Source organism: Solanum pennellii, chromosome 12, assembly GCF_001406875.1.
Source record: "Solanum pennellii chromosome 12, SPENNV200".
Classification (NCBI taxonomy): domain Eukaryota; kingdom Viridiplantae; phylum Streptophyta; class Magnoliopsida; order Solanales; family Solanaceae; genus Solanum; species Solanum pennellii.
The window spans coordinates 607,837-634,348 of record NC_028648.1 but is presented as its reverse complement, the minus strand read 5'-3'; the positions used below and the strand labels follow the sequence as shown (position 1 = coordinate 634,348).

General features: G+C 30.2%; 3 protein-coding genes across 4 annotated transcripts; 2 read left to right on the top strand and 1 right to left on the bottom strand.

Annotated features, from left to right (window-relative positions):
• The first annotated feature begins 3,731 nt into the window (after window positions 1-3,731).
• Window positions 3,732-9,519, top strand: LOC107005194 (recQ-mediated genome instability protein 1-like). Its single transcript, XM_015203720.2, has 9 exons — window positions 3,732-4,238; window positions 5,521-5,691; window positions 5,845-5,990; window positions 6,519-6,652; window positions 7,142-7,356; window positions 7,404-7,769; window positions 8,299-8,409; window positions 8,481-8,609; window positions 8,963-9,519. Exons 1-9 carry the CDS (start codon window positions 3,756-3,758, stop codon window positions 9,131-9,133), a joined length of 1,926 nt encoding a protein of 641 aa, XP_015059206.1. The 5' UTR covers window positions 3,732-3,755; the 3' UTR covers window positions 9,134-9,519.
• Window positions 9,520-10,385: 866 nt separating this feature from the next.
• On the top strand, window positions 10,386-13,526 carry LOC107006871 (transcription factor MYB101-like). Its single transcript, XM_015205389.2, has 5 exons — window positions 10,386-10,567; window positions 10,807-11,138; window positions 11,447-11,996; window positions 12,085-12,423; window positions 13,054-13,526. The coding sequence occupies exons 2-5, from the start codon at window positions 10,830-10,832 to the stop codon at window positions 13,239-13,241; spliced, it is 1,386 nt and encodes a 461-aa protein (XP_015060875.1). The 5' UTR covers window positions 10,386-10,567; window positions 10,807-10,829; the 3' UTR covers window positions 13,242-13,526.
• Window positions 13,527-21,469: 7,943 nt separating this feature from the next.
• Window positions 21,470-25,355, bottom strand: LOC107005572 (probable beta-1,3-galactosyltransferase 2). 2 transcript variants are annotated; one of them, XM_015204206.2, is made up of 10 exons: window positions 24,867-25,355; window positions 24,232-24,331; window positions 23,892-24,141; window positions 23,736-23,799; window positions 23,182-23,254; window positions 22,943-23,063; window positions 22,719-22,806; window positions 22,525-22,641; window positions 22,209-22,318; window positions 21,470-21,952 (listed from the first exon to the last, which is right to left on the bottom strand). In XM_015204206.2, exons 1-10 carry the CDS (start codon window positions 24,980-24,982, stop codon window positions 21,804-21,806), a joined length of 1,188 nt encoding a protein of 395 aa, XP_015059692.1. In that variant the 5' UTR covers window positions 24,983-25,355; the 3' UTR covers window positions 21,470-21,803. The 2 variants fall into 2 exon arrangements, with proteins under 2 accessions (XP_015059692.1, XP_015059691.1); XM_015204205.2 differs by having other exon boundaries at window positions 23,892-24,147; window positions 24,867-25,354.
• Window positions 25,356-26,512: the final 1,157 nt, after the last annotated feature.

The following is a 26,512-nucleotide window of genomic DNA, read 5'->3' as shown; positions in this document are numbered from 1 at the left end:
TATATATATATTAAAAAAATGATAGTGCACCATCAAATCAAATTTTCACCTCCATTGAAACTAATAATAACAAATGTATATTTAACTCCTATTGTTGATGGATAAATATTTGGACCATTTCACAAAGTTGATTAATATATTTTATCATTTCCCTGAATATTAAATAATATATTTTTGAATGAGTTAATATGTTGAATTTAGGTCCTAGGTCTAGAAGGATGTTTTACAATTTCTTCTAAATAAAATTCATATAATGAAAGTGTTATTCCAATTTGCTTTTAAAGTTTTGAAAAATCATAATTATATAAAAAAATAATTAAAAGTCGAATCCATATATATTGTGTGAAACGTATGGCTCAAAGACATCTCTAACAAAAAGAAAATTGAACGTGTTTTATTATAATAATTGACACAACTTATTTTAATGTACCAGGATAAAATAGAAAAAATTGCGAGAATAAGTAAATATATACTAGTTAATTAGTTAACATAGCTATATTTTAATTAATTATAGCTCGAAGCTTAATTTTAATTGTGATTACGTCATCTCTTCCCTCTCTCTTACCTCTCTCCTCATTTATATATAAACAAATACAATTAGCCTCTCTACGCTCTTTCCTCTCTGTCCCAATCTCTCTCACTTCTCTCCTCTCCGTCCCAATCTCGCTTACCATATATACAAATACATATGTATACCAGTTACATATATATAATTATCTTAGAGATATATATATACAGTTCATCTCTCTCCACTAGTATATGCCCTCTCTTGCTCGCCTCTCTCCTCCCTCCAAATCTAGCTATGAATCATAATTAACAAGCTATAGTTATGAAACATAATTAAGTTATTATTGAATGACTATATGATAATTTTCCAAAAAACAAAATCACGTAAACAAAAAGAAATCATTACACAATACAATACATAAAATTTAATAGTAAATTACATATGCTTGTCATGAACTTTTGTCATATAAACACTAAAACATGTTTATGTTTAACACACAAGCATAAAAACTCACAAGAACAATAAGGGTGAAGTTTATAAGGGAACTCATTTTTCGATGTTGCTCGAATTTTTCAAAAGTGTCAGTGTTGTATGTCAAATTCTCTAAAAATAATAACTTTTTAGATAATTTGACACGAATATACAACATTCTTGAAGAGTTTATACAGTATAATCTTTAATTTATTTGATTGGACGATCAAACTCGCCTAATTTCCTTAAAAGATGACATAAATAAGGGAATAAACTTTTGAGCACTATCCATGCTTTATTTTCTTTAATCATTCTAAAGTAAACACAATTTCCTGCAAGAAGAGGAAGATTTTATGTTAGTTAAGAATATTCTAAATTTAAAATTTAGTCAGTATAATATAAAGTTATTATTGTAATACCAACTACATTTTGTAAAAAAACAAAAAAATATCAATATGTGTTTGGATATTTTTTTAAAAAGTTTTAGAGATGATTTCTTTATAATTTAATTTTTCTTAATGAAAATCTCAACTCCAAATAATATGCCTAGAATTTCTAGAAAAGAGAGAACATAATTGTGAAGATTAACTATCCCCCCGTTTCAAATTTATTGAATTGTTAAAATCTTTTTTTAATTTTTTAAATTAACTTAATTATTTAATTTTCAGAAATGTTCTTCTAATTTTACCTTTTATTAGTTATTAATTAATGGTTAGTCATTTAAATCATAAATTTGACAATAATCAAAGAGTAAAACTGAAAAGTTATGCCTAATTTATGTCTTAATCTTCTTTTCTTAAAAGATTGTAAAACACCTTAATAATTCGATTAATTTGAAATGGAGAAAGTATTAGAGAAACTAAATCCTAGTGATCTACCAAATATCATGTATATTGATTAGATAAACACCCAACAATTATTATTTTTAAATAAATAAAAGAGACTGAGGAAAAATAACTGAAATAGCTCATTGGCAAATGTAGAATTAAACATTTTTTTTTTGGAATAATCAAATAAGCAAAGACAAGGAATTAATAAATTACATTATGCTTGATTCCATTTGATGCAATATTGACATATATATAGCTTTATTTATAGCACCTTCAATTTGAAAATTAATATTAAGACAAGGAGTACCTTTTTATAGGTTCATCGAACCTGATAACTTTGCACGAATATATTGTTAATGTAAGAAATTTTTATATAACAATTCTTTTATTAAAATTTGTAAATTATTTAATTTTAATAATTATAAATAATATATGTGTACTTATAAATATCTTTTTAATAAGATAAAAATATCTTACTATAACAATGTATATAATTTAAATTCATTTAAATATCAAGCATATGTTAATTCCCCTCTCAGTTTTAACATGAAAAGTGAGTCATAGAGGGACCTTACAGACTGTATGACCTAATTCTTTTCAAAAAGTTAATTGGAATAATTATTAAGTAATGTTGACTCCAATATTTAATTAGTTTTTGCATTTATTTTTATCTGTTTATTATATTTTTAAAAATGTTATTTTTATCATTTAATTAGAGAAATTAAGCGATCTTTATCACCTAATATTTCTAATCATATATTAATATATTTAAAAAGGTGATATAATATAATTGTCATTCTTTTACTTGTTTTTTAAGGAGTATGCTAAATCAATACAATATAATATAAGTAAAAATAAATGGAGGAGCTATATATTTTTGTTGTTAATGAAATGTCATTTTTAAAAATAAAAAATACTTTACGAGATTTGTTTCAATAAGTAGAGTGAGATATTTTTGAGCTATTTATATTGTGCTAAAGATAAGTCTTATCGAATAGGTGAAAAAAAAGATAAACTTGCTGCAATAGGTGAAAGAGAAGTATTTTTAACCAATATGTATTACGCAAAGTCATTTTTATTTTTTTTAATCATTTAGTGAATGGTTATATTTTTATTTTTCACTCAATTTATGAAATTTTGAGACAATGATCTAACGATACTTTTAAGTAAAAATGAAAATATTAAGAGAAAATGTGAGACCATAATTTAAATCTTAGTAAGATGAAAATCTAATATTTTATTTATAAAATGAAATAGTATGTGAATAAAATATTAAATTTGAGTCTAACTTGTTCAAAAAACATTTTTGAGGTTTACTTTTGCCATTTTAAAAAAATTATGAACAAAATTCAAAATGATCGCCAAAATAAGGTGATTTAAAAGAATATCCTTATAGTTAGTTGATCTTGAAGTTTTTGAATTTCAAATTTAACTTTCAACTAGAAGAATTTAAATTCGAGGAGACAGATATGGTTAAAATTGCTCAAAAATTATGATATTGTCTATTCTTTAATCAAAATTAATCATATCCAAATAATCAAATTTGCCATATCTCATATCTCATCAAAGTAACTATTCAAAATCGATACACTTAATTCATCACTAAGAAATCATTGAAAATTAGAATCATTATTTCAGATTACCACAAAATTTTATCGAGATACTTAAGATATTTCTCGAAAAATCATTTGAGTCGTTACCCTTTTTAATTATGGTTTTAAAATTTAAAGATTTATACATGGGTCAACCGAATGATGTAAGTCGTTTGATGTAAGTTTCGAGCTATAAAAGAGATATTTGCATAAACCAATCAAATCAGATGTTTCGAAAACAAATCGGGCCCTAGACTAAGAAAGCCCACTAATCAGCCCAAATTGCTTCCCTCCTCCAACATAAATTGAAAAAAAAAGCCCAAACAAAAAAATTCAATTTTTTTCAGGAAAACAATGGGCAGAAGACGCCACCAAATCATCTGTTCCTCCGACGAAGAAGACGACGGCGACGACGAACCTCAGCAATTCGCCGGCGGCAATGAAGAAAATGAAAATCCTAACAACATAGAAATGGAAATTCTAGAATCGTCTACTAACTTCCAATCAGTTACCCTAAATTCTCCCATCCAGAACCCTACACCTGATCATGAGCCAAACGTCGACGTTTATGAAGTTATACGAGCTTCGGATTGTGGTATTGGTCGGGTATTGGAAGGATTAGGGCTAAGATTGCAGAGGGAATGGTTAGAATCATGTGTTGGAGGACTTGAAGGATCAGTAGTAGGAGAGTTTTCTGGATTGGATGATACGACCAAGGCGAAACTTTGTTTCGAGCAGTTTTTGTACTCGGATATGAATTTTTGTGGTGCAGGAATGCTTCCAAGGGACGTTCACAAGCTGCATTTGGTTGATCTTAAAGGGCCCTTTGTTCTTCAGGTATAGTGAAAATCTAAATGCCGATGAAGTTTATTGCTGTTGTGGTTTCAATATGTAATTTTGTTAAAGCTTTACCGGCGATGAGGTGGGGAGAGTGGAAGTAAGGAAAATTGGGAATACCCCTCATCTCATACTGCTCTCCTGATACAAAATCTAAAATTTTATCACTTACTCTTGAGGGCACTAGTGCTGGATGTTTGGTAGTGTCTCCTCCTTCATAGATGTACAGTGCATAGTCTTTCTCTTGCATTTTCGCATGGAGGTTGTTTCAATGCTTTGAAATTGGTGAGGAACCATGGAGCAACTCGCTGGGGTGTAGTACATTTGTAATACAACATTGGTGATACTAAAAAAGCCAAAGTTGTTTGTTAATTTGTCTTTTATAAATTGAATTAGTTCAACTTTCATGTTTGTAAATGAAAGGCTATGACTTGACATCTTAGTTAAGTTTTGTTTGAAGTACCTATATGAATCCTTTTAGTTTCATTTCTTTATAATGGAAGTACCAACTCGAGTCTTTACTTCAATAACTTATTTAGTTATCTAATACATTGGTTTATCACAATATAAAGCTGGATGGAAGACAATATCTAACACGGGTAACCAAAAGGGATGGGGCTTCTTTAATTGTGCATCGAGGAGGATTTGTATATTTTAGTTTTGTTATGTTTTGAGGAAGAAATTTCTTAAAGAAAGCTCAATATTCACATGGATGAGTAGCTTATCTTATTTTCTTCTTGTTGAAAGTAACTCATAATTTCGTGTACTTCTTAGAACTATTTGGGAAGGCATTTCAGGAATTGGGTTTGCTGAGAAAGAAGTTGGAAACAGGCATTAGTTAGTTTTGGTATTAACGAGCTTCTATTGTTTTCTCCTTTTTCTCCTCTTATTTATTTGAAAGAGAGTGTGGTTTCTTCTTTGTAAAGTGCCAAATCAGAAAGTTATGGAGTGATCAAGAAAACTTCATTACTTTCTGCAAGCAGTTAGTCAACAGAAAAGTTCCAAATTTATTAAAAAATGTTGATCTATCCCCTCAAAAAAGAAGTAAAAGGAAATTGGTGAGAAGAGGCTCATCCAAGTTCTTGGGTTTGAAAATCAAAGTTCATTCGCTTAATTTCTTTCATAGCAGTTGCTTACTGAAACCAATTTGGAAAGGTTGGTAGTTAAATATGACATTTCTTGCAATTAGCTTTAGTGTACCAGAAGCTTCCTTAAATTTGGTCTGCCTATACCTTTAATGTGACTCTGACTATTCAAGTGTTTCATCCCCTTCTCCCTCAAGGTAGATGAGATTGTGAATATCAGTTGTCCTCTTCGAGATAGGTATCAGAAAGTAGCTGCTGGAATAAAGAGGTGTCTGAAATTGTCCATGACTGATGGCATTCAGCGAGTGTTTGGGATGGAGTACAGGCCTATAAAAGATCTCGATGTTCTAGCTCCTTCTGGACTGAAGGTATATTTAAGGAGTACAATTAGCAATTACTATGTTGTTTATTAGTTTGTCAAGTAGCTTTCAAAGTCTCATTTACCAGATGAGAATGGATAAGAATAATATCCGTCATAAAACTTTTTCCATATTCATATGGATTGTTGCTGCATTTTGCAGGTTGCTATCTGTAATGTTCATGTTAGGCATGGAATTCTGATGTTGGTCCCTGAAGTTATTGAAGTTCTGGGTGGGATGGTGGAAGAGTTAGAAGAAGCAAGGAAGCGGCTAGTTAATGAAATAAATAAGCCACCAAGGGGGAAAAGGTATGACGAAGGACCAAGAAAACATTTACTGTTTGAACCTAATTACCAAATTCTGATATTGTTGGTAGATGCCTTATACAAGTGTTGAATTCACTTGAATGGCAGAGGTTGATGGTCAGTGCTAGCATTAGAGGACCCTGACTGACTGTATATTTGAATGTAATCAAATGAGGATTCTACTAGTCAACCCCAAGTCCCCAACTAACATGGATTATGGTGTAGTAGTTGATGTTCAAGTCTCTTCAGGGGTATTCTTAAGGGTCAAATAGATATTCTGATGGTCCTAACTTAAAGGTTAAAGTTAAGAGCTGTTTCTCTGAATCTTAGCAAAGTGGTACTTTGTCCTCCTCCTTCCTTGTCCATTTTATTTCTTGACCTTCTAGTGAAGACTTAATATCTGTTGCTCAGTTATAGGCTTTGGTTTACAAATGAGCGAATAAGGCGTATTGTCATGATTTATTATTGTTATGCTAGAAACAACCTCATCACTTTTGGTTATTTAGTTACTTCGTCTATGCCCAATGCCAGAACAAGGTCTGGTGTGGTTCCTCCTTTGGCAACTAGAGCTACTGCTGCTGCATGGCCACGAGAAGGTGTTACTGTTCCAGAGCACTCTGATACTTCCTCAAGACAAAATATGCATTTTCAGGTTCATGAACGAGGTACTTTGACACCCTAAGAGCTTCTTTGCAATTGGTTTAGGATATCTGTGTATGTACTGCATGTTCATTTGTTTTTGGTGTTGCTTTCAATGTGAAAAATAATTTGTGTGCTACTTTGGCTAATTTGGTTAAGCTGGCCTTCTGACTACTAGTATGAGAGAGAAGCTGATATTTTATCAGATTGCTCCCTTTTGATGGCTTCTCTCCGCACAAGCTTGTGTTTGAAGCTTTAGTTTTTGGGATTTTTACTCTAGTTTGAGTGTTAGTTTGCAGAACATTATCCCACAGTGATATAGCTAAGATAGTGCTACAAGATGAAAGATTGGTTCACATATTTAAATTGGAATAAGTTCTAGATATAGCCTCTTGTATCATCTTGTGGTGAACGGTTGTGTCCCTGGTCTTGCTCGTTGGACCACATATTACCCGTCGGACATGTATTGTAATAACAGATGTATCTATCTTTTAATCTCTCTCTTTGGGGTGCAGGAACATCTGGCATTGCTACTACTGCAACTGAAGAAATTCATCCCGTTACATCTGGGCTACCATCTTCTACGACATTCACCACTCCTGTTTATAGAAGAGAGGCTCAATCTAATTTCCCATCTACTCCAGCTGTTTCTGTCCCATTCAATAGGAACGCTGAACCTACCTTTTCATCTGATGCAGCTAGTCATGCAGAGGATATCCATATGGCTGACATGACCACTNTGCAGCTAGTCATGCAGAGGATATCCATATGGCTGACATGACCACTGAAGGCATTGATGTTCCAATTAGAAGGGAACATAATGACCCTGTCCTTTCATCTTCTTCTTCCATGGAAGTGGAGGAACTTTTGTCAGATGTTAGAAGTGACCCTGCCACACCTGCCAGTAGCAGGAGCAGGGAAAGCCTTTGTGTGTCTAGCGGTAGTTTCCATAATGAAGATGTAACATCAGATACATTGTCTGCTGCAGCAATTGACGTTGATCAAATTGATTTGGTTGATGAATTGGACCATCCATATATACTTTCTGGAGCGAAGGAAAACCCTTTCACTTACTTAGCTAGTCTGTCAGCTAAGCAGGCTGGTGTGAATGGCAGTGCTTCCACTGTTACAGGAAAAATTAAGGTAACTTTTGCTCTTCCTCGTGATATCAACTTCTCTGATGCTTCCATGTAGAAAATTCACTGCGTCCCTTCTATCTTACCCTTATTAATTGGGTCTTTTTCCACTTGGCTGTAATTTGTATGGGTCAATTGGAGATACTCGCAAGCAGAATAATCTCTATAAATTAATCTAATGAAAATACAAGACTGAAATTCGAATGGCAAATTGCTCAAGTAGGAATGGGTTTTTTCTTAAGCCAATGCAAATTGCAATCTATCAAGAAAAACCCCATAACTGGCATCCCTCTTCCTAGCAGCGTACTTTTATGCATATCTGATTCATTTGCTATCATTCTGCCTTGTCTTGATTTTTGCGCATTTAGAGTTGGTAATTAGCCATTTCGATTAAGATTATTTTAATATCGTGTTTTGTCACTCAAAATACAAAACAGTGAACTCTATTTTTTTTACTTTTAGTGCAAAAAGTTGGGATTACGGAGTAGAATTATCTTCATGTTAATAAGAAACTGATATCTGCCTTAAATCTGCAGTGCTTTCTTACTGGTGTGAAGGGCTTTCAGTATAAACAGAGTAGTAAATACGAGCTTCGGGTTTATGTTGATGATGGCAGCCTAATCTCTGAGATCCTTATAGATCATGCTGTAAGTTATTGAAGACTGGACACCCCCTAACTGTCAGAATCTGATTATTGTTTAACTTTTGTCTGCTTCAGCTTGTGCAGGAAAAAATAGGCTTTTCTCCTGCAGAGGTAAATGCTGCTCTTAGTTCTTCAGATGGCAAACGAGTCAGTGACACGAAGGAGACTCTGAAATGTTTCCAGAAATTCTTGATTAATTTTGAGGTATATCACTGCTATCCATGAAGGGAATTTTGTTTATAGAAAACTCCACATGAATCTTCTAAGTTCATATTTGTTTGTCGGATCAAGAAGTACAGGGCAACCACATCTCTCCAAGTGAAAAATATGCGTCCAGGGATAGGTCTTAATGGCATGACTCTGCATTTATAAATCATAAGTACATGAAACATGAAAAAATAATAGAATCCAAATGATAATTTCTATGATTATTAACTCGATTATTATTGACGTTAAAGCTGTTACCTGCTGAAGGATTTTGATCTCGTAAAATTAGTACTTCAAACATATGCTCTGGCCTCTGTGCATGAAAATGTCTTGGACAATGTGTCTTGCAGGGAACAATGCTTGTTCATTTGAATGAAGAATCTCCAATTCCAGTTGCTACTGAAATGAACCAGGGGTGCTCTGCCTCTGATGCATGGTTGCTTCTCAAAAGACTTAAACCTTCTACTTCTCCGCGACAACATCATCTTCATCACTCAGAAACCATCAATTTATCCCCTTGATGTCTCGTTCGTTCTATGGAGAATTTCAAAACCACGAGAGCAAGGTGAGTTACAGAGTGACATTGCTCAATTCAGAAAGTTGTTGCATGAGATGACGCCCTCAGAAGCAATGGCGTAAATGCAGAAATAGTTCACCTGTGATTCAAACAATGAAATGACTTCTCAAATTGCGGAGCCAGGGTGTATGAGTGGGGTTCATCCTAACCTTCTTCCTCGGAAAATTACAATGTATATGTGAGGACATATAAGGTCAATTAGCTCGATTCATTTTATTTTCTTCTATTTCTAGATTATTTAAGAATTTGAATTACTATATATGAACTAGAAATTCTTTTCGAACATAGATTTTGAAGTTTAATTGATATATTTAGTTCTTTTATCCCCTTTCCTTTTCTTGATAATTACTTTCAATTTGATCGTGTAGCTATTCTTCTTTTATCTTAAACAATGTAATTTTGAAATCCGTAATTGAATTATAATGTCCATTGTACAATACATTTATTACTTCTTCCAGTCCAATTTAAATATATGATACATTTTCCATTTTGAGACGTCACGAATGTTTTCATTCTCTATAGATCTTTTCGTTTTAATTTGTTTGTCTAACTTTTCTTTTTAGTTCGTTAAACAAAGAATGTATATCCCTTTTCGATAATTTTTTGATTCCATTAAATCATATAATACAGTTTTCATTCGGTGTCAAGTCAAAATAGAACAAACAAATTGAAACAGATAAATCAATTTTATTTTCATGACTTTCAAAAAATTGTTTAATCATTGCTTTACGTTGTTACCTCAGTACTTATGTTTGTGATAGCTAACAAATATCTGATGAGATAGTTGACGTTCACAAGTTAATTCAATTCAAGTTTTCCATTTTGCCTTTCATAATAAAAATATTCTTCTAGTCAATCATGTTTTAATATGTCTAAAAGTCTAGTAATCATATAAATATCATATCACATTTAAAATTAATAATTTTTTTTTATGCTCAATTAAATAAGTTCACGTAAATTGAAACGAAATAAAAATAAATCCTTTTTTTTGCAAATCGAGGGAAGTGATGAAAAGCATGAATTATAAGAAAGAGAAGAAAAAGTGTGGACAAAGAAAAACCCCCCCCCCAACCAAAAAAAAATAAATAAATAATTAAAGCATAGATAGAGCTTACAAATCGCTACGAAATAAAAGGTAAGTCCTATAAATATTTGTTGCCAACTATTCCTTTCTAAACTCTCTTCATTCTCACAACTTTTTCCTCATTTCCACACTTTCAAATCTCTTACTTTCTCTCTCTACCTTCTTGAAAAAACTTATATTCCTTTGTCTATACAAAAACAATTAAAAAAAGAAGAAGAGTTTTTGGAGCTTATTTATCAAACCCTTATTGATCATTGAGGATATAAAAGAAAGAAAACCCCCTTATAAAGAATTGTGAGTTATCTCCTTTTATATCCAAAAAAAAAAAGAAGTTTGTATCTCAGAATTACATTACGATAATAATATTTTGAAACTATTAGTTAAGAATTACTTTTTGTAATGATGCATTACTATTATTTTGTAATGATGCATTACTATTAATTGTTATGTAGCTTTGTAGTAAAAGGCAATCTTGACATGCAAAGTATATTATGTGTAACTAACTTAAATTCCTTTTTATTTTAAATTTGTAGGAATATTTGAAAACGAAATCTTGATGGCTCCAAGTGGAGGAGGAGTGAATAAAAACAATGGAGGATGTACGAGACAAGTACTAAAAAAAGGTCCATGGACAACAACTGAAGACGCGATTTTGATGGAGTATGTGAAGAAACACGGAGAAGGGAATTGGAACGCGGTTCAAAGGAATTCAGGGTTAATGAGATGTGGAAAGAGTTGTAGGTTAAGATGGGCAAATCATTTGAGGCCTCATCTAAAAAAAGGTGCATTTTCTTTAGAGGAAGAAAGGCTTATTGTGGAACTTCATGCAAAACTTGGAAACAAATGGGCTCGTATGGCTGCTCAGGTTTGTTTATTTATTCTTCTGATAATAATTACTCATTAATGCGATCTAAACCTTAATTAACACATACATAAAAAATCAAAATTTTGGTTTTAATTCTTCTCTATCGCTATATATGTGTGAAAAGATTGGTTATATATAATGAGCTGAATTCATCGATTTTCGATGCAATTTGTAATTTATCAGATTAATTATTTGAAGACATTCCTACTCATTCAACATCACTAGAATTGTGTTTCATCAACTCCTTTTGTACTTATTAATGTAAAATGTACTAATTATTTCTTCTTATTCTTATTCTACGTACGCAGCTTCCAGGTAGAACGGATAATGAAATCAAGAATTATTGGAATACGAGGCTAAAGAGAAGACAAAGAGCCGGATTACCAATATACCCTCAAGACATACAACCACAAAATTACCAACAAGACCAAAATCAACAACATAGTACTAATATCCCTTCACCATTTGATAATCATCAAAACTCCAATTACAACAATAATTCCCCTCTTTCCCTTTTAGATATCTTCAATCCTTCAACAATGAAACCTAGTAGAAACATCATTCCACATCAATACCAATTCAATAATAACCCTAGTTCTCCATTTCTCACAAACACAAATAACATCAACAACCAAGTCAAGTTTTTTCGCGACCCTCGTGTTAGTCTGTCTCTAACATTAGCATCATCGATGAAGAATTCACAACTTTCTTCGATGGTAGCACCCGTACCTAATAATTTTAGTCAACGTTATTCTAGTTCTATGCCGGTTCCACCACTTCAACATACCTATCCAAATTTTACCACAACTACTAGACCTTATACCGCGATTTCCTCAAACCCTAATGGTTTGATCTTAGGTATGCATCCCTTAGCCAAAATGAATTTAATTTGATCATATTTGTTAATTCATTTCATATTTTCTCGTACTTGTATGTTCACTAACAGGTATGGGCATAGAGCATCGTTCAATCCAATCGTCTGTGCCTAGGACTACTAGTACATCAAGTGATCATGCTGATAATAATTACGCGATTAATCATGGATTATCGCGAGGAAATAGTGGATTATTAGAAGATTTATTGGAGGAATCTCATACTTTAACAAGAGGTGAAAAAATTGAGGAAAATTGTCCAATTGAAAGCGAAGATAATAATAAAGGGAAATTAGTTTGGGAAGAATATGGATTAACAGAAGAAGCAGCAGATGCAATTTTAACGGAAGAATCAACATATAATTTTTCTCATAAACATTCTGAAGATTCAAGCTCTCCCAATTCATCCTCAGGTAAATCCTCCATTAATTTTAAATCGATTTTTAACTTATATATGCACGAATAATCTAACGAATAATTAATTTATTAAAAAAAATGTGAAATTTTACAATAAAGTTCTGCTTGGAATTTCGCTTGTTGGGAAATTACATTGTGCAAATAAAGTAAATATATATATGATTTTTTTTTTGTTATATGATATGTTGAATTTGCTTGACATTACAACTGACATTCTAGAATTTTTAGGTCGTATGTACTAATTACAACTGACATATTAGAATTAAATTGATTTAGGTCGTATGTTTTAATTACAACTGACATTCTAGAATTTTTTTGAATTCCCTTATATAAATTTCTGATTCAACGATAGAAAATTTCAAAAATACATGTCAATATTTCACATTTTTAGTATTGTAAATTGTCAAATTAAGAATAACAATGTAGGTTATCTTAAGCTATGATATATATTAACTTATGTAAACTTATGTATAGTCTTTTTTTTTATACCTCATGAGTTTAAGTTTTATACATTAATGATGTAAACATAATTTATTTAATTAGATCATATTAAAATGTATTGAAGATACCTCTATTTATAAGAATTTATTTTAGAAATTGAATTAACTTTGTATATATATATATAGGGATAACAACAAAGGAAGCTTCATTGGAGAATATAGGTAATCAAGTAGATGATGATATTATGAGATTTCTTGATAATTTTCCACTTGGTGTACCTGTTCCTGACTGGTGTGATGATCAACAAAATACATCAAATGGTCAATCTTTTGAATGTGACCAAATTCAATTGTCCTCAAAATCAAGTTCATGAAGATTCGGAATTGCAGATTCAGAATTTGAAGTTTATCGGTTTCTCATACGAACAATTTTAAGTTGAAATATAATAATCAGTCAAATAGTTATAGATGTTTAGAAAAATTTCTTAATATATAGACAAGATCTCTGTACAGGGTGCACGTGAACCCGTTAGTTACAAGCTAGATCCGTCTCTTTTTAAGGATTATCAAGAATAGGAAATCATGTCCTTGTTTTAGTTAATTAAAAGTAGTCAAGACATTTATTTATATTCCTATTCATAAATTTACAATTAAGTAAATAGCAAAGATTGCAAGTTTCTTTTTTAAAAAAAAAACAAAAAAAAAATCATTTGCTTTAGGTTACTATTTAGACTGATTACTGATAATTGGCCATTGATTAATTGTCTTGGCTTTATTTGTTTTGATGAAACAAATAAACTTCTTTGTTTGAGTTGCATGTCTAGTTTTATGATATGTTTAACTTTTATATATCGATAATTTTTATACTATTGGATAATTTAGTAAGATAATTATCTATAATAAGTAAGATTAATAACATGAATATTAATATAAGTAAGCTTTTTGCAGCAAGTTTAGTCATTACAAATCATTTATTTTTTTTGATGAATAAACTTGCTACAAAAAACTCTGAAAATTATTACCACTAATAATGGCTATTCTAGGATGGTTGGTAGTATATCGTAGGGTTGGACATGGTACGATATGTTACGATATTAAAAATTTTATTTGATAATTTAAATTTTTGATTTTTAAAACACTATAGCAAAATAATTTAGTATAATTATATTCAATATTTGAAGTTTGATTTTAAATTTTTCACGATCAATAATTGCTTTTGACGTACATGTAATCATATATATATATATATATATATATATATATAATAGATATATAGAGAATTATGATTCAAATCCTTTAACACCTTAAACAAGTAAAAGAAAATAGAAGCAATTTTCTTTATTAATTAATTAATTACACAAAGAATGAAATTTCAATCAAGATGGAAGAATCAAAATTCTAACATCTAAATAATTACTTTTATATTACTAATACTAGTTTATATATTTAATAGTTTATAATAATATTATGAATCATATATGTATGATATACTTCAATACAATATTCGATATTTTAGAATATTATTTGATGATCATGAGATCACCACCAAAAAAACATTTATGGTGATTAAACTCCACAATAAATAAAAAATATGTCATAAATCAGAATAAAAGATTTTAACAAAATAATTTTTACGTGACTACGAGGCTCGTCACAAAATTAAAGATTACAGCGTAAAATACTTTTTGCCTCATCTAAATCTATGAAACATTTAAAATATTTTATTTTGTATTTTCGATCAAACCTAATATTTTCTATTATCTCAATTTTGCAAGAGAAAAGAAAAACTAATTCTCACAAGTCACAACTATAAAATATTTCATTAAAACGTATGATAATAAATCTAAAATTAAGTTCATTTGCTAAGTATAACAATATATCAAATCTAAAATTAAGTTCATTTGCTAAGTATAACAATATATCGTTCTTTTTTAAACAAATCTTATAATTATAACTGAGAAATTAATAATAATAATAATAATAACAATAATTGGATAATATCCTTCTTTATCCGAAATCTCGCATAAATGCAGGGTGATGTTGTCTTTACTAAATTTGGAATATTTTATGATGATTTTTTCCCCTTTTTTTTAAAGAAAAAAATTATTAACATTTTTTATGATGTCAAAAAACACTTTTTTTTCCCTTTTTTGAATTAGTACTAGGTAATAAAATGTCTCTATTATTAGAATTTCCTTAAAAAAATTATTCATAGTTCACTTTTTGTTTGTTCTTATGTCCTTTACACTTATATAAAAAAAATTGATGCACAAAATATTCTATACGTAGAGTTCGGAAAAAAGCATTTAATAGTTAATTTTACTGTTTAAATTCATAACATAATACTATCGTTTTAAAACTTTTAAAAAAAAAAGAAAAGACATATACAAGCGCAAGACACATTAGTGCATTTCGTATACACACTATATATGTATATTGTGTGTGTTGAATGGGGGGATCGGATGGGAAAGAGGCTATTAGGTTCATCGATGGAGTAACTTTTATCCGATCAATATCTATTTCGCTAAAAAAATTATAATATATATATATATATATATTGAATAATTCTGACTTTTCGTATTATACTTTACTCCGTTATACTTGACTCCCCTAGTTGGTGACCTAATACATGCATGTTTTGTATTCTGTATTTTTGTACTTTATTTTAAATTTTGTTAATTATATTAATTTGAATTTTGGATATGCTTTTTATACGCCATACATTTGGTCACGTAACAAATGCCCATAAGGCCATAGGATAGACAATATCTAATTATTATAAAGGAAAAGTATAGCTCATTATTCTGAAATAACTAAAAAATATTTTATTCAAAATATTGTCATTTTAAAATTAAAATAGAATTTTTTTTTTGCACTTCCACCCTTATAATTAATTAATTAATATAAAAAGAGATTAATATAACAATTAGCAAAAGAAAAAAATAGTATTAAATTAAATAAAAAGTAATATAGTCAAATTGTATATTCAATGAAACATTTTCTTTAAAAATAGGTAAAAGATAATCATGACAAATAAAATAGATTCGGAAAATTTTTTGAAATAACAAAAAAATTAGTAAAATGACTTTCTAATGACGGTAAAAAAAAAAGAAGAAGAGACGTTTTCACATTCATAATTATATTTTCCCTACCCTCCAACGTACACACTTCATCTTCATTACACCCCGTGTAAACCCATCTCCGCCACTATCCCCCTCTCGCATATTATTTGTCTATATTTGTAATCATATATGCATGTTTCTAAGATGATACCTTTTACTTGTATATCAAACATAAGAAGATAAAAAAGTAGAACCCATTTATTTTTTCTAAAAAAATATTTTTTATGAAAAATATTTTTCGTCGTACCAACACAGTCCTGAACTATAATTATCCCTTTTATGAACTATAATTATCCCTTTTATTGATAGAGCTAATTATATTTCCTTTCCAACAATTACACCATAATTTTCCCCAACTTGGAATTAAATTTGTCTTGCAATATATTCATGCACTTATTATGACTTTCTATACATTACCATATTTCAAGCCATAAAATTCTCTTGCTAACTTCATACACCTTGTGTGTTAATTACTTTTATTAATCTCCTTTTATATATATATATATATATATATATATATGAGGTAATGATTAGGAACTTTCGTATAAATTTTCGATTCTTAAATTAATTGAATTATTTAGTTAGGTATAAATATTTGATACGAATAAATATTATCAGTAGCATCGCTCTCTTCACGTTTAAATTATGAACTGCAAAAGAAAAAATAATTGGCGAGTGAAATGTATAATAATTTGTTTATATCGTTTAAAATTGAATTTTTTAGTCTGATCTAATAACTTAAAACAATTAAAAAGATAATTTCGAGTTAAAAAAAAAGTAGAAGCAAGTATATTTTTAACGGCCTTTATGTCTAACGTGAACGATACATCATTTTCCATCTCTTTACATGGAAAAAACTTGTCAAATATATGTAATTTATGATAAATCACGCGAGCTGATTAAATACATGACAAAGAATTTGTAGTATCTCCTTCAATTGATCCAGCTTTTTCGACTATTATTTTATTATGAGTAAGACAAGTTGGAAACAACTAGGTAACGTTGACGATAATAATTTGAGTATATATATAAAATTAACCCATAAAAAGATAATTCGATCAATTTATTAAAATGTAGTAAGAATTGGATGAGTTGGTTTATGACCCGTTTTTTAGTTTATTTTAGGATAATGCACAAGTATCCCCTCAACTTATGCCAGAAATTTCAGAGATACACTTATACTATACTAACATCCTATTACCCCTAAACTTATTTATTAATAATTTTTTATCCATTTTCGGTCTATGTGGCACTATCTTGTGGGCCTAACGTTGCTTGACTTTTTTTTTCAAGTTAGTGCCACGTAGACCGAAAAGGAGTAGAAAATTACTTATAAAATAAGTTCAGGGGGGTAATAGAATCTTTGTATAGTATAAGTGTGTCTCTGAAATTTCGAATGTAGATTGAAAATGTACTTGTGCATTTCCCTTTATTTTAATCCAAACAACTTCTAAGCATATCAATAATTTGTATATTATTAATTTAACTCATTTTAATCTATTCAAATTTAATCGTCCCGTCTATTTGATCCCCTATAAGAATCTTTAGAAATTAATATTTTATCATTTGAAGTAGCCGCCTATAAAATCAGATCTTACTTCATCCTAATGCCTGCAAAAATAATGTTTTGATATATATATGGCCTTTGCTAAATATAGAAAAAAACTATGACATAAAGTTTATACTATGAAGCAATATACATAAGAAACTTTGCTTTTGGTCATTTCTTAATTAGTTGATCTTTAGAAAAGAAAAAAAAAGTGAATCCCACTTGCCCTATGGATCATATTTGTTTATAAAAATATCCTCAATAAATATAATGTGAACAAGGTTTTGAGGGGCGATTAAGTTTTAAATCGTGTTAATGCATATATTAAAACTCATTGCAATGTACATACCTTAATACTAGACAAAATGTATATATTAGTTATACATAAATTGAAGAAGTTTACCAATAAGGTACAAGTTAGTGGTGTAGCCACGTGTAGCATAGAGTGGTCAGTCAAACACCCTTCGTATTATACTATATATATATGAAAAATTATACGAAATGTATAGGTCAAAAATTTATTTTCATACGTATATATTGATTCTCAAATATTCTTAATGAAATTTCTGACTTCACTAGTATTATTAGTAATAGACAATGCTAATACATATATTTTTTCTAATGCATTCTACTAAACGACCCCTTAGCGCTCACATCTGAGCACTCACAACAAGGAGTTCTATACAAGTAGACATTAAGGCCATGTAGTGCTTCAAAAGGCCCAAATATTAAGGATGAGGCTTGAAGTTGATGAAGAGGAACAAGAAGCCCAAATGTGGCCCATGATCATCCAGCCCAAATGATTCATATTTGGGCCTGTTTCAAGTGTGTCCGAGATGTATCAGTGCGATTTCATTAACTCGATTCGCCAGGAAAGAAGGTTGAATCACAAGGACAATCACCTATAAATAGATATCAACCCCGTTTTGCTATGAGAAATTGACGTCCTATCAGTTGAGTTCTCTAGGTTGTAAGATCGTGATAGAAAGTTGATCTCAAATTTAACCACTGATTGTCAATGAAGTTGAAATGATATAATTTGCTCGACTCTAAATCAAGATTATATTTATATTTATATTTTATTTGTTTTATAATTGTCTATGTAATTTCTTTTCAACCATCCATAAAAAGTATAATTACTTAACCTGAAAAATAAGACGATTATATGTTACAACAAATTAAAATAGATATATAAAATAAAATGAAATTATGCTATTTCTCTATATTAAATTTATTATTATTTTTTAATTTAAAATAGCCCATAAAAAAGGTGATTTAAATGCGAGGATTAAACAGAACCAAACATCCTCTGCCCTAACCCATGCCCCCATTTAATGCAAAAGTATCAAAAGCTTCTTATACTTTTTTTTCCTTTTGTCTCAAAATTATTTCCGTCTAAAATTATTTATCGTATTTTTTAAAAATAATTATTTTAAGAATATAAGATAAATTTATATTTTCCCCATTTTATATTTAGTAGTATTCGATCTCAAAGATTATAAATATTTTAACAATAGAAAGATAATATATAAATGAAGTAAATATTATATGAAACAAGATAATATAATAAGGTATAAATAATGATAATAATAATCAAATTCCCCCTAATTAATATATTTTTAGGGACGTATATGAAAAATCACGATAAATAATTTGAGACGGAGAAAATATTTATCTGCCTTTTTTTTTAGTCATTCTTACACATTTCCTCTACCTTCTTTAATATTTCCAACTCCTTTTCTAGTTGAGTAGTTGGCCAATTTAATGCTACTTCTTAAATGCACCAAACAATATTGTCATCTTCCATGTTATTTTTCCTATTTTTAAGATTAATTCTTTACCTCAAAAATACCTAGTCTTCTATTCTTCAAATATTTCTTCATAAAAAATCTCATAACTTATAGATTTTTTATTTTTCCTTTTCACATATAGTTTATTTTGCTTAGTAAATATGATGGAAAAGGGAAAAAAAATAAAGTTGAAGTAAAAATCAAGAATGGATGTTTGAGTTTTCAAATGGATGAATACACGAGATATTGGTGCGGTTCAATGAGAAAGCAGTACTTAAGAACATTTTGAGTCTACTTTTTGATTGAGCCGCGCCAATATCACGTGTAGCTAAATCTTTAGTTGTCCATGAATGTATATATGTACTTTGTTCTACATCAACATCAAGTAGTGAAGTACAATTTTTTTGCCATTTGAAGTAAAAATATATTCACTGGTAAAATTAAATTAATTGATTTTTGTTGCTTGAACTATTTTTTCCATTAATTATGTGTTCTTTATGTCTGTTTGAAAATGTTGTGTTGGGCTATTCTAGAGTTAATAATGATTTTAAAATTATTTTATGTTGGTTCTTATTCTACTTGTCATATTTCTTATTAAGTGGTTGAAGGTTGACCACTTTTTTTTTAAAAAAAATACGATAGTGTTTGAGACAGTTTGTGTGTATCTGAATTAATGTATCATATATGATTCTTTACTTAAAAATATTAATGATTCGATTCGATTGTTATTTTATGAAATGTATATCATATTATTTTTTTGATTACTTTAGTTTGTACAACTAAAAAAAGACTTTTCAAAACCATTTGATTAATTATCTCAGTTTTTCTTTAATATCGATATGATTTAATTAATTTTCAGTATAATGTAAGATTTACATGTAAAATTTAGAAAACAATGTCACACATACTTGCATTGGACTTTGAAAAAATGAACTCTTTTGGACATTTTTGTTGTATAAAGGTGAGATGAATCTAAGAAAATATGAAAGGGGAAAGGTTTTATATATGTTGGTTGTTTGTGTTATTTGTATTATCGAATAACTCTGATCACCAGGTATTGATCATATCGAAAGAAATTATAAAGCGTTCTTTACGGATAAACTCATTTAAACTCCCAAGTGTTTGATAGTTAAAGAGCAACCACCCTACTCTCTTCTTTAGGTTAAACTTGTCAATATCTCCAAAGAAAAAGAGAGGTTTTTAGAGTGGCTTTTCGATTTTTTCATGTTTCGTTAGATGAAAAATTTTAAAATATATTTTTTATAAGAAAATAAAAAATTTGAAATATATTTTTTCTAAGAAAATAAATTCTTTGAAAATGAGAAGAATGACTTTCCTAGTGGAATTAGATAATTTTTTTTGCAAATGTCCTCTTAGGTTAATATACACAAAAAAATTCTAAAGAATAACCATATAAATGAAAGGGCAAATGTATTATGTACTTTTGAGTCTCCCCGACTACGGATTTGCCCATGTTAGGGAGCGTTTCACCCTTAAATATGACACTTTTCGGAGCGAATCCAAATTCAACCAGACTTAAGAAAACCAAAAAAATAGTACTATGTACCAACTATATTTCTTCAACTTATAGCCTTCTCTTATAGCTCAGATTTTAATGGTCATACTATAAGGAGGATTCGATTCCTACCAAGATTTTCTCCATTTTCGGTATTTGAATTCAAAACTAAACTTCTAATTAAGGATGGAGGGTTCAATTGGGGCATAGTGTTATTTTTCACTCTCTTGATGATTCGAACTCACAATCTTATGATTGAAAGTGAAGGGTGCTTACTATCCGAGCAGCTTGTCTCAGATGGGGCATAGTTATTTATGTTTGTATTGGAATTTTGTTCTTCCATGTGCAGGCTAATTTGTCCCTCCAACATTCCATATGTGTGTTTCCCTACCTATTTAATAATCAATATTTTACTTTACACAAATGTAACATGTTGTTTTATTATAGAGGAACAAACATGTTTTAAACATTGCTATCAAACATTAGTTGAGATGTCCAATAATACTAACATATTTGTTGAGCAATAATTCCAAAGAAATTTAGGATTTCATATTTATTTAATTTATGTCTGAATATATTTTGTAGTCGAATAAATTTTACAGTTTTTTTTTTCAATATCGATGTCTATAAGTTAAATCCTCAAACAATTCATTCCACTTGCATTATTAGAGATATATACAATGATATGAGTTTTATTTGTCACAAAAATGTAGTAGGTTTCCCCACAGCTAAACCTATGAAGAGGGAATCTTCTACAAGTTCAACTGAATCGACTGCTTTTCTGCTCGAACTATGTATACATATGAAGAAAAAAAAGGACAAAATGTATACATATAATACAATTACACTTATTTTCAAACCACTTATTCTACATTCTGAATTCTGAATTCGCCTTTGATCAAACGTATAATATGTACTTCCAACCAAAAGAAATGTGAATTTTGACATAGTGAATGTCCTCAGAATGCAGCTTTCCATAGTGCATTCTCTCCTTCGCCACAATGGCGATGGACCTCCTTCATCCTATCGACAGACCTGCATATTCCACTGCAGGTCCAGTCGAAAGAGGCAACACAAACGTTGCCTGCCTGTGCCTTCCATTCACAATCTGCATCGACAAGTACTTTTCGTATCAAATTTGATAACACAAAGATGAAACTAACAACGTCTCGTTAGACATCAACTCACACACATGTATTACGCTCACTGAATTTTACCTACTATAACAGTAAAGTCATGAAACTATTTTCAATGAAGACAAAAGATTGTAATTCATATAATCATTTAGTGAGAAATGTTCCAAAGAAATCCAACGAGTAACTAATAATACTGTTATACAGAAGAAAAGAAGAGGTGTGCTTTACCAGGTGGGGTTCCACAACACAGTCTACGATCATCGATATGCTGCACATCGAGTCCAATAAACCAAGCCCCCAGTGACACATCTTCGTTTGTATACTTATGAAGTACATGCCTTTACATATCAAGAAGAGTATACATAGGTAAGAGGCTGCTCGGACTCATCAAAAATACTGAAGGGTGTGTGTCGGATCTTCCAAAAGCTATGCATTTTGGAGGATTCAACGCGGGTGTGGAAATATTTTTAGAGAGTGTGAGCAACATAGGAAAGAATAAAAACTATGCTTTTATTCGAACTATATTAAGAAAAAGATACTTAACTGGTTTGCTGATATGTAAGTTGCTAAGTCTTTCGAAATGGCATATATTTGTCCAGTAGCATGACGAAAATACTTGTCTCCGAATTTCCAATATTCCGGTTCATGATACCTTACACCTCTGCCATTGAAAACAACAAAATGATAAAAAATGAAACTTCAAGTTTCAATTTGTCAGAAAAAATTGGATGTCCTTACTTCCTGGAGAGGACAGGACCAGATTTCATGCACCCGATATATATACGTGGTTTTTTACTGTGCCTTACTAATGTTTCCGCCAGTGTAGCTGCAACAGAAATGAAAAAATCAAGCTTGAATTTGCTGTAACAAGTCTTACAATCTCTATATAACATTGAAAAGTGATGGTTTTGGCTAAGTGTTAAGTATGTCAAGGCAGAAAAATTACGAAATATTTTGGTTACCTATATTGACATGAACATCATCATCAACCTTGATGTAATACTCAGCATCCCATAAGTTAACAGCTGTAGCAAAGTAAGTCTTCGTCTTGGAGGACAATTCAAGATAACCCTCAATATGATCCTGTTAAAAGGCAACAGAGTGATGTATCGTCTTTTTTAAGTGTGGATACATCAATTATAACATGTGATTCACAAGAGTAAAGTGAATGATCAAAGGACATGTGAGAGAAAAATATTACCAGACGCAAGAAATCACCGTGCTTTTTGTCCTCAGCTTCAATAGCTTTGTCTAATATGCCCCCTAATGTGGCACTGCAAAACAAATTTTTAGCTTTTTAGCCATGTTAAACGTTTATATTGTCTTTTAATCGAATACAAGAGTGCAAACAAGAGTTAATGCAGACAAAAGAGGATAGGATTTTATGTAATGGTATAGGGACAGAATGAACTTCAATCAAAGAGATTAAGAGGTGTTCACTCAGAATGTATGTTGCTCGGATACTCCAAAAATATCATTATACTCATGTCGGGAACTGCAAAAACGCCCACTCAGAAGCAATCATAAAGCAACAAAATTTTACTTAAGTTATTATAATCTAACTACATTATATGAAAACAATTCCGAGTAGAAAATTAAGAGATAATGGTCAAAAGCACACCTGAAGTACTACATTTCTGTGAGTTCCCTATCTGAACTATCATTAACGATGATGATATTTCGACCATCAACTCAAAAAACGATTACCACTATAAAGAAAAGGTTTAGTTAATTGAAAAGAAGCAAATCCCCCACCTATGACCAATGACGAAGCGAATGATTATTCCTTTCTCTTCTTCCAGCTTCCTTCTTTTTTCACCTGTTTCACCATGTTAAAATCAACAATGTCAACACTCAGACAAAGCAAATGCCAGCACGAGACGAGTTAAGGCATAGGCAGAGTCATTAAACCTTGTGGCATCCATGTAGCGCGAACTGAATCCCTTCTTTTTCTGCTACTAAATGCAGTGTTTATTCCTACCACCATAAAATATTTTCTTCTTCTTCGTGATTCACCCTTTTCGATCTCTTCTGATATCGGAACCCCACTGAGAATCGACTCGTGAGCTGCCTTTGCTTCAGCCAACTCTATCTCCAAATTTGAAATGGTTTTATCTAATATCCCAAAATTATCTTTGGATACAAGTTTTACATCTTGCTGCTGCAACTAAACAAAAAAATCAAGGTTAAGATGTTTTGTTGAGGTAAATAAACAGAAAATAAGCTTCAAGTTAGAATTAGGAATACTTACAAATTTTGTAATGCAATTCTCTGAAATTAATTTCAATCTTTCAGCTTCAACTGTAGTTGTTCTTGTAATTCCTTCTTTTGTTTCAGAAACTATCCACATTCTGCAATGATAAATGCTTAAATTATTGTCAAATAAACATATAACAACAACATAACCAGGATTTTATCCAACAGATGGGGTCTGGGGAGGATAGAGTGTACGCAGATCTTACCTCTATCTCGTGGACGTAGAAAGACTGTTTCCTAAAGACCCTCGGTTGAACTAACACATACCAAAGTAGATTTAAAGGGAGAAAACAGAAGTATTGAAGATATCGCAAATCTACAATTAGACCTATCTATAAAAGTCAGTTTCTAATCTATAATAACATTTCACAATAACAGTCAAGTTCTTTTTTTTTTCTTGAATCGATTTTTCATGTTATGTTATATTCTCATGTTTTCTATAACAGTATTTCGCTATAACAAAAATTCAAAAGTTAGTTCATTCGGAATCACTAGAATCTAGCAAATCAAACAGAAAGACTTATATAACATATCAAATAGTAAAATCCAATTGACAAGTACTTAAAAATGTAAAAGTGAAATATCACTATAAAAATTCAATCTTTATTAAAAAAAATGATTTCTTTTTACCTGTTTGTGAAGAACATTCCAGCACAAAAACTTCCAAGACATAGAAAAAGACTCCATTTTTTAGAAACTACACTTCTTGATGGCCTTTCTGTTGCTCCTCTGTTCTTGAAATACATATCAAACACACCCTTAATCAGACGTCTCGATTTTGACCTCTTCTAGAAAGCCCGCGAATCAAGATTACAGTCAGAGCTTCAATATGAGTACCAAACACGGAAAACCAAAATCTCAGACACCCACAAACCAATAAAGCTATAATTTTTTTTACAGAAAAAGTGAATCCTAGGAACAAAGTTTGAGGAAAATTACAGTTTATAGGAAGAAGCTATTAGCCTATAACTATTACATGGAATTCTTTGGAACAGAAGTGAAGACAATGAACAGCACAGCTACATGTACCAAATTTACCAAACTGTCCTTTTCAAGATTGAGGACATTTCTCCTATAATGAAAATGGGGTTCATTAATCATGAGAAAATTGTACTAGTTTTTGCTATAGTGGCTTACATAAATGCCCTTCTTTCTTGAATTGTCAATATTATTAAGTTTCCAACATTGATGGGAGAAGGGCATTTTCGTCTTTTTATATGGACTTCGGGAATATATACTTTTGAGGTTCAGTTAAAGTCAAATGTTATATCTTTACATGGTATCAGAGAGTTAAGGATCATCCCAATTATTGTACTCCACCGATGTCGTTCTTGATCCACACTAGGCTTCCAGCTCTGGGCGTGATTAGGGGTGTTTAGTCTAAGACATCGAGGGTGATAGGTCCTTTGATCTTCTTATATGGATTTTTATCAATATTTTAAGTTGAATTCGGTTCAAATATTATATCTATCAAATATTATGAGTTAATACATGTAATATGTGTAAATAATTTTTTTGGAATGCAATAAACAAAAGAACTATTGTACTCGAGAACCTATAAATGAAAATTCTAATTCCGCGTCTAGCGAATATATGCTTGACAGTTTGCATTTTAAAGTGATGGAGGAATCAGAAAAGAGAAAAAAAGTTGAAGGGAATCTATAGAATCTTGACATGTGTAATGGGATTATAAGCTATTGTTCTCTATCAAGAAAAATAAAATTTCATGATATTACAATGTCAGTGTGTCATGTGTGTTTGGTATTTTTTTGTCTAGCTTAAAATATATTATATTTCTATCGAGCGATAAAAATAAATATTGATATTTGTAATATAATAAGTTATTTGTATTATATTTTTTAAAATTTAATCCTTTTCTGATTTTTTTATGAATGTATATGTTTTTTACATCGAACTGACCATAACCACACAACTATCCATTCCAATGGAACATTAATTAAACCAACAATTAATAAAGTAATAAAGTTTCTACCACTAGACTTATATATATAGGAAATTTCTCAATAATTAAACTATTATTATAGGCCATTTATATTCATTGATTGTGAAATGTTTGAAGGTAAACAAAAAATTGAATTGAGCAAAACATTAAAAATAGTGAAGCAACCCATTAAATGATTAAGAAGAGTTGGTAACAGCACAAACTTTCTTTGTTATTTCTATTTTTTTATTTTAGATACCAAAATAGTAACAACAAAGAGATTGACACATGGTCTTTATATTTATTAAAAATCATATAAATTTGTTATAGTAAT

Excerpts from the sequence above, each read along its gene's own strand:
- LOC107005194 (XM_015203720.2), top strand. The coding sequence starts at position 3,756 with ATGGGCAGAAGACGCCACCAAATCATCTGTTCCTCCGACGAAGAAGAC. Across the intron at positions 6,653-7,141 it reads TTTTCAGGTTCATGAACGAG|GAACATCTGGCATTGCTACT; the intron begins GTACTTTGACAC and ends TTTGGGGTGCAG. Across the intron at positions 8,610-8,962 it reads AATTCTTGATTAATTTTGAG|GGAACAATGCTTGTTCATTT; the intron begins GTATATCACTGC and ends TGTGTCTTGCAG.
- LOC107006871 (XM_015205389.2), top strand. The coding sequence starts at position 10,830 with ATGGCTCCAAGTGGAGGAGGAGTGAATAAAAACAATGGAGGATGTACG. Across the intron at positions 11,139-11,446 it reads GGGCTCGTATGGCTGCTCAG|CTTCCAGGTAGAACGGATAA; the intron begins GTTTGTTTATTT and ends CTACGTACGCAG. Across the intron at positions 11,997-12,084 it reads CCCTAATGGTTTGATCTTAG|GTATGGGCATAGAGCATCGT; the intron begins GTATGCATCCCT and ends GTTCACTAACAG.
- LOC107005572 (XM_015204205.2), bottom strand. The coding sequence starts at position 24,982 with ATGTATTTCAAGAACAGAGGAGCAACAGAAAGGCCATCAAGAAGTGTA. Across the intron at positions 24,148-24,231 it reads AGAATTGCATTACAAAATTT|TTGCAGCAGCAAGATGTAAA; the intron begins GTAAGTATTCCT and ends TTTTTTGTTTAG. Across the intron at positions 23,255-23,735 it reads CGCTTCGTCATTGGTCATAG|TGCCACATTAGGGGGCATAT; the intron begins GTGGGGGATTTG and ends TTTGTTTTGCAG.